Here is a 7,760-nt window from a genome sequence, read left to right on the forward strand (position 1 = left end):
GAGAGAGAGAGAGAGAGAGGAAGAAAGAGAAAGGAGACTAGCGCCATGGCGCATATATGTGCAACCTGCAATTGGCCCAGTTTGCCTCGAACAAAGAGTGAACCAGAACCGCTCCCCATCCCGAGTAGTCCTCCTGTCTCTAACACAAGAGTTTCGCTCTGTCTATGTGTGTGCGTTAGAGTGTTTGTCAGAGGCCACAGTCTACTCGGACGAAGTGGCACAAAACAAAATCAGAATATTGGTTGGAAAATGGAAAAAAGACCTCCCTTCACCTTTCCATCGGTGTCCAATGCATTTTCCCCACTGCACATTCCCTCTTCTCGATCCTCCTATATGACGTGGCCTTCTATCAAAGAGAGAGAGAGAGGTAGAGAGAGAGAGGGAGAGAGGGCTGGACAGAAATGATAGCAGCAGCAGTACGGCCACGTGCAAGGACGTGCCGGTCGACATCGACAACGAATCGATAATAATTCAAAATCTGAATATTTGTCCTTCCCCGCCCCCCTTTCTCCCCTTGACCGGTCCATCGATTCCAGCCAGGTCATAGAGAGAGAGAGAGGTTGTCACTGCATTATGCACTTATTTGCCGCAATCGCTACCGTTTCTCGGATCGAACGAGCGAACAAGCGTCCAGTCTTGAGTGCCTTGGGCCATCGATCGATCCGTAGCCGTGCTGTGCTTCTGCTGCTCACCTGAACTCACAATCCCCTCCTCCAACCGGGGGGGGAGGAAGATGCTTCGTTATGACTTGGTTCTTTCCGTTATCACTGGACCTCGGTGTCATACTGCCATTGGACGTGAAGGATGGAAAGAAAGTTCCCCAAAATCCCCTTCTATTCCCCACCGGTGCTCTCTTATCCACCTGGCCTCAAGGCAGCAGCGTGGCAGCTGACACAATTCATTACTTACGGGGGTTTGAGCATATTCCCGAGCCAGGGGTCATCGCATCGCCGGCCAAGCGTGATTCATATTTCGCTTCGATCGAGCTATCACGCCGAAGGGAGGATGGAAAACGAGGGGTTGCTGCTGGGGCAGAGAGTTGATAAGCGCGAAGTGAAGTACCGTGTGCCCCGTGGCTCTCCGGGGTTTGTTTGTATTTATGCGCTGGCATCGACCACCGACCTCCAGTGACCTCCCTGCCCGCCTGTCGCAGGCTGGCTGGCGGATTCGATCGCTTCGCCTATATGTGACACATAATCAAAAATGATTGATTTTGTTCATTTCGTTGCTGCTGCTCGCTGTTGACGTGACGTGCGAGTTTCGCGAATTCTCTCGCGGCATTCACCTCTGCTGCCACCTCTGCTGGAGGATTGGCGAAGGTATGGTCGAGTGCACTCGTCGAAGTCGTTGTCGATGTGGATCGATTGAAGGGGCGTTACTCCGCACCGGTTTGGGGCGGAAGTGGTGTGTTGCAAATACACAGTGTCTCTCGCGTGTGTCCATTATCAGTAGTGGATGCTTCACGACCCTCTGCGTTCATCATTCTCTGTATCATGCACTCTGCAGGTTCGCGGTGTGACTCCAGGTGATTTTCGGGGGGTGCAGAGGGGTTGTTTGAGTGGCAATATGGATCATTTCCGGTTCGCCCTCGCGCACTAATTGTGCGTCACAACTCCAGCAACATCCACACAGCAACGACAACTCGACAGAGAGAGGAAGAGAGAGAGGAGCGTTAAAAAAAAAACTCAATAAATGGGAAAAGCCAAGAGAAAGTTAATAATTGAAAATGGCGACATCCGTGGTGACTCGCTCGCTTTGAGCGGACTGCTAGTGGTGCTCGAGTAAACAAATGGTCGCTTCACACACATCGAGCGCACCTAAAATGCAAATGAATCAATTGGAATCGGCAACTCCAATCAAGCGGCAAAGTTGGTGTACGCGGTACTCGCCGTGGCCGTTGGTGGCCAGAGTGCGATGAAACATATTTGCCAATTTACATGATCGAATAGCGACCGCCAGAGCGTTTTAGATGCTTTCCGCCATTCAATTTTGGTGGTATTTTGTTTGGTTTTTTACGAATCTGCGCGGTTCTCGCGCAATCCTTTTGTGTGCTCCAATGACTCTCACCACCGTGAGGGTTGGGGTGTGATAATTTTCGGTCGCGATTCGGTGTCACGAGCATAGACAAAGTACGCGGCTATGGCGGCGTTTCATGGTGTGGGATTCAATATGTTAACTAGGATTGCGACAATGGGGCCGCGAGAAACCGGGTAACCGGGCTCCCCATTCATGTTTCATAATTATTTTGGTTTGCAGAAGGTTTGGCGGTTGTGGATTTGAATGATAATGGTGCTTGGTAGCATTCTCTGGTTGAGGGAGAGATTGGCAGCATAACGGAGAGTTGGTTTGCTAGCGACCGACAGCACCGGCACTGAATACTAGATCATATGTCATGTATGACCGGGAGCTGAAGCTCTTGGTGCGTACGGTAGTTATGCTCATCACCTGGTGGTGGTGCTGGTACTGTTACCCTGGAAACCACATGAAAGTGGAGCCCAAAACACGCATCGAGACCCATTATTAATCAGTCAACTGGTGTGATACGGTGAGACAGCGGTGTACAGTGGCTTCATTCGTCCACGGGGAGTCGCTCGTGCATATTGCAAATGTGAGGGAAATATTCGGATTTCAATCCGGAAAATGCATCCATGTTATGACAGCATTCTCCTAGAATTCCTCTCACCGGCACCGGTAGGCACTGCTGGGTTCCTGTTGCATTATGTTGCTTCGGGGAAATACACCCGGAATGTGTTGGCAAATAAGATAGGGTTTTAATGATGTACACAATTCGACGGAAAACAGAGCATTGAAAGTGTCGAATTCGGTTACAGTTACCAGGGGCAACTGCAATTCGTGCTGTGGGCATCGCGGAGTAAGCCACACGAATTATAACACCTTGAAATCGCAGTAATCTGTGGCGGAGAAAGGTCCTCCAGCCCATGGATAGATTCGTTTCAACGGTGCAAGCGGTCAGACTGCATCAATCGGTGGATCTAAAGCATTGCACTGGACAAGAATATTCGTTTTGTCGTTCCAGTGTTTTGTCTTTTGTTTGTTTTGTCTAAAAAGAAAGGTTGTGATTATTAAACGTAATAAGCTATTGCTGCTGCTGCATAAAACAGGTATTTTTCATTTCAAATCCCAAATCATTGCAACCCTGAAGGGTGATAAGTTTTCCTTTGGCATTCAAGCGTATATTTTTGACAACATCATTGTCCTCACTAGCCCAAAAGTAATGCTTTCCGACGGTACTATTAGCTCTTTTAATCCTCTTTAGTGTTTTAGTCAATTGTAGGCTCTGTCCAAGAACAAATTGATGGAATTTCACTAATTTTATTGCTGTTGCTTTGGCCTCTCCAATCATCCAGCGTCAATGGCGTCGTCCCTACAGAAGGCGATCGACATCGTAACAAAAGCGACGGCAGAAGATACGAATAGAAACTACCAAGAAGCTCTCCAACTATACGAGCACGGCGTCGAGTACTTCCTCCACGTAATCAAATATGAATCCCTCAGCGACAAGGTAAAGGATTCGATTCGTACCAAGTGCTGCCAGTATCTCGATCGCGCGGAACAATTAAAAGCCCACCTGAGCAAGGACACAACCTCTTCCAAGGTACCGAATGGCGAAGGCGACCGGATCAACTCGAAGTCAGACTCATCGGACAACCAGGAGCAGAAGCAACTGCGGCACCAACTGGAGAGCACGACCGTGATCGAGAAACCGAACATCAAATGGTCCGATGTGGCTGGTCTCGAAGGAGCCAAGGCGGCCCTTAAAGAGGCCGTGATACTACCGATTAAATTCCCGCACCTTTTCACGGGTAAGCGATTGCCCTGGAAGGGCATACTACTATTTGGTCCTCCAGGAACGGGAAAATCCTATCTGGCCAAAGCGGTAGCGACCGAAGCGAACAGCTCGACATTTTTCTCCGTCTCTAGCTCCGATTTGCTTTCGAAATGGGTCGGTGAGTCGGAAAAGTTGGTAAAGAGTCTGTTCGAGCTAGCCAGAACTCACAAACCGAGTATCATCTTCATCGACGAAGTGGATTCACTGTGTTCCGCTCGCTCCGACAACGAGAGTGAAAGTGCGCGACGTATCAAAACGGAGCTGTTGGTACAGATGCAGGGTGTTGGCAATGACAACGAGGGCATTCTGGTGCTCGGTGCCACCAACACACCGTGGACGCTGGATTCGGCCATTCGAAGACGGTTCGAGAAGCGTATCTACATCCCGCTGCCGGAGGTGAATGCACGTCACGTAATGTTCAAGATCCATCTCGGTAGCACGGCTCACACGCTGACGGAGGAAGATCTACGCTTGCTGGCGAGTAAAACCGAAGGTTTCTCCGGGTCGGACATTGCGATCGTGGTGCGAGACGCACTGATGCAGCCGGTACGGAAGGTACAGACCGCTACACACTTCAGAACGATCAGCGGACCATCGCCGGTCGATAAGATGACGATCTGTGACGATTTGCTGGTGCCCTGTAGTCCGGGGGCGCCCGGAGCGATCGAGATGACGTGGAGTGATGTGCCGAGTGATAAGCTGTACGAGCCACCGGTTACGATGTGTGATATGGTGAAGTCTTTGGCCAGCACGAAACCTACGGTTAATGAGGAGGATATGGGGAAGCTGGAACAATTCATGCAGGACTTTGGCCAGGAGGGGTAGAGGTTTGTAAGCGTTTAGTTTGAGACACAGCAGCTTGCCTTAAATCATGTACCGTGCTAAACATGGAACAATTTTCTTGTTTATTTTGCTTGTAGTCACGCAATTAATGTGAGGCTAAAATATCGTCTCTATACCGCACAATGGTATCTTAATCAATCAATAATCAATTCTCCAAAGGACGATATTACCTTTAAGTCTGATTCATCTACACGAAATCAACCAAGCATTCTCTAAATTCTCCATTAAATTGAGATATGATGGGCCAAATATGCAAAACGAAGTGAAAAAATCAGACGTTGCACTTTAATGTCCAAATTCTAGTAAGGACAATCCAACATAAGATGGTTACATGAATCAAATTTGCAAGGAATGATATTATGAGAGTATGTTTTGTTAAAAGAGTTATTAAGATCCCTTAACACAACTCATAGAACACGTTAGAAAACGGTTGCATCCACAATCCATCCCAAGGTATTCATTTCACTAAGTTCTGTTCCCGTCAATCGACTTAAAAATTCGCCAACTTTCCAAATGAAAACGAACGAGGCATTCCCTTTCGAGAACTTACAACCGCTAGTTGTCCGCAACTCGATTTCAGAATGGCGATGCAACGTCGTCCAAACCAGCGCACTCCAGGAGCCCAACTTACTTCCCTGTCCATCGCACAAAAAGAGCAAATATTTAAAGCAAAGCACCGAACCGAAACCGTGCTTCTGCCCGTCCGCGAACACCATTTGGCATTCTAAACCAACATTCGCCAGCGTCTACTTTATCTGCCGAACCCCCTGGCCCTTTCTGGCTCTGGTACATGTTAACTGCTTCTCCCAATATCAATACCGATCGACAGGCAATCCCGTGCGTCGCATCGCGCGTGCACGCTCGCTCGCAGACTTTTCCATTTAGGACGGAACCGAGGTTTTTACGCAATACTTAACACTCGCCGTCATCACCAGCAGCATTCCCAACTCACGCTCGCTCGTGGTACGTGCGATGAGAGGTGTTTGAACGCATATAACATGCCCCAGTGCCGCTGCCGGTGGTGGCCAAGGATGCCCTCACTGGGGAGGGAACGACGGAAGTTATTGCTTTTCGCGTTTTCTTGTCACACGGCGACGGCCCACGCCACATGCGCGTCGCCAAGCGGTCCGCGAACCACGAACTTTGAGCATTCGTTCGACGAGAACTCTCGTCTTGGTGCCGGGGGAGGGGGCGGACTTCATAAAATCGCTAATGATTTCCGTTTTGAGTAGCGCAACGGGGCAAGTCCGGGACCGAAAGGCAATAAACTCGTCGTCTCGTCACCGGAGGAGGACTGTACGGGTGTATTGCGCCCCGTGGCCCTTTCTTGTCCTCCTCCTGGTCCTGCGTTCCATCTGCGAGTCATTGGGTGAGGCCTGCCCGAAGTGACATAGTTGGCGTTTTATTAGGTTGTTAGCTTGATCGATAGTTTATTGGTGTTTGTTGCTCATCTGACCGAAGGTCCTCGGAGGTCCGGTGTTTCGGTGTGAATTGCTTGGATTTTAATTTGCCGCTGCCCGGATCGGATCGGATCCGATGGGATCATCCCGGAATCGCGTTTACTCGCAGTCTTATGACGGTAACGCACTCTGTTTCTCTCGTAGCTCAGTAGATCGCCTTTTTATGGCTTTCTTCTGTTCACTGTCACATCTCGTGAGGGCGGCCAGCCAGACCAGCTAGAAATAGAACGCGTGATGTAAACTGCGCTCCTAATGAGCACGCGGGACTAAAGTGAAGAAAACACAAAAAGTACGGCCAGCTCCACGGTCCACGGATGGTTTGTGTACATGTCTCGCATCTCGTCTGCAATAAACAGGCCGGCCTGGTGAGGTAAGGCCTAGTGGCTGTTTATCGATTTGCTTGCGTCTTTTAATTGCTCAACAGAGGACACGATGACGACGACGATGTATCATGTCGACATGATGGCCTTCGCTCACCAGCCAGCTTGCGACTTGCGTGACAAAGAATTCTTTAATTTATTTATCGCTCAATTGCTCATTAGATTGGTGCGCCGGTCTTGGTGGTTCTGGTTCGGCACGCAATGCCGCGGCATCGTTTGGACTGATTCCGGTTTCCCGCTTATCGTGTGAACTATGATTGATGTTCGAGATAGCTTTTGAAAATGTGCGGCCGCCACCGCCGCCGGTCACAAAAATGGTCGACGACTGGAAGTGGCGGAAAGCGTGGAATCAATTTCCTCGTTGAATTATCGGGGTAATTAGATTTCCGGTAGACTGTTTTGTTTTCGCACCGCCTTCAAGTAGGAGAAGGTTGGCTCCTTGCAATAAATGCGGTTATCAAGGGTGGTCAAAAAGGGGTGATATGATGCTATCCAGTGGTCGCCTTTATCTCGATCAATCTTGATTACTTTATGAGTGCTTTATGAGCCCAGGGTGTCTACGTGATGTCGCATGTCATGTCCCTTTTCCTTGATTTGCTTTTTGTGCTTTATAAGCGAGTAGTGTATGCAGTTTTTCATTTTCTTGTTGTTTCCTTTCTAAATCTGGTTTGTTATCCTGTGTGTTATCTAAAATATTTCAAAAAGATTTTCTCATTTCCTTATTTTGCTCTGCTGAGTCTGATGGCTACCTAACAACAGTATTCCTTCACTACTGCTTCAATTAAAGATTATGATTATTTAATGTTTCAAAGAACGACCGTTTAGAAGACAGTTTGGCGCTTGATTTTATGGAGATCAATCAACCAATATTACGTTGATTATTTGTTTTAGTTTATAAGTTATTTACTATTAGGAAGCGTTATTCATTTGTTTGCATTCTATGGCAATTTCGTTGTAAAATTTGTTAATTGTACTGTTTATTAATTTATATATTTCTAAAATACTATATTTGATGAAAGCAATATAACTACTTTGTTTCTGACTCTTTACATTGTTTACTATAGACGCTTTTGCGTTCATTCCTCTATGATATGATCTTTAAAATTCACTTGCAAGTGTTTAATTTATCGCTTACCAAAGCGCCAGTCCAGCCAAACTCCACTAACAATTCAAATTTATTCGTTCGTTCGTTCCACGTGAAACCATTTAATGTTAGCCAGAATAGTT

General features: G+C 47.8%; 1 protein-coding gene across 1 annotated transcript; it reads left to right on the top strand.

The window, feature by feature from the left end:
• Positions 1–3,042: 3,042 nt before the first annotated feature.
• On the top strand, positions 3,043–4,675 carry LOC126576126 (vacuolar protein sorting-associated protein 4-like). The gene is made up of 2 exons (XM_050237251.1): positions 3,043–3,122; positions 3,369–4,675. Exon 2 carries the CDS (start codon positions 3,374–3,376, stop codon positions 4,673–4,675), a length of 1,302 nt encoding a protein of 433 aa, XP_050093208.1. The 5' UTR covers positions 3,043–3,122; positions 3,369–3,373.
• The last annotated feature ends 3,085 nt before the right edge of the window (positions 4,676–7,760 follow it).

The sequence above is a fragment of the Anopheles aquasalis genome, chromosome 3, assembly GCF_943734665.1.
Source record: "Anopheles aquasalis chromosome 3, idAnoAquaMG_Q_19, whole genome shotgun sequence".
NCBI classification, from domain to species: Eukaryota; Metazoa; Arthropoda; class Insecta; order Diptera; family Culicidae; genus Anopheles; species Anopheles aquasalis.

Bases quoted from the DNA above. Each gene is read 5' to 3' on its own strand.
- LOC126576126 (XM_050237251.1), top strand. From the start codon at position 3,374: ATGGCGTCGTCCCTACAGAAGGCGATCGACATCGTAACAAAAGCGACG.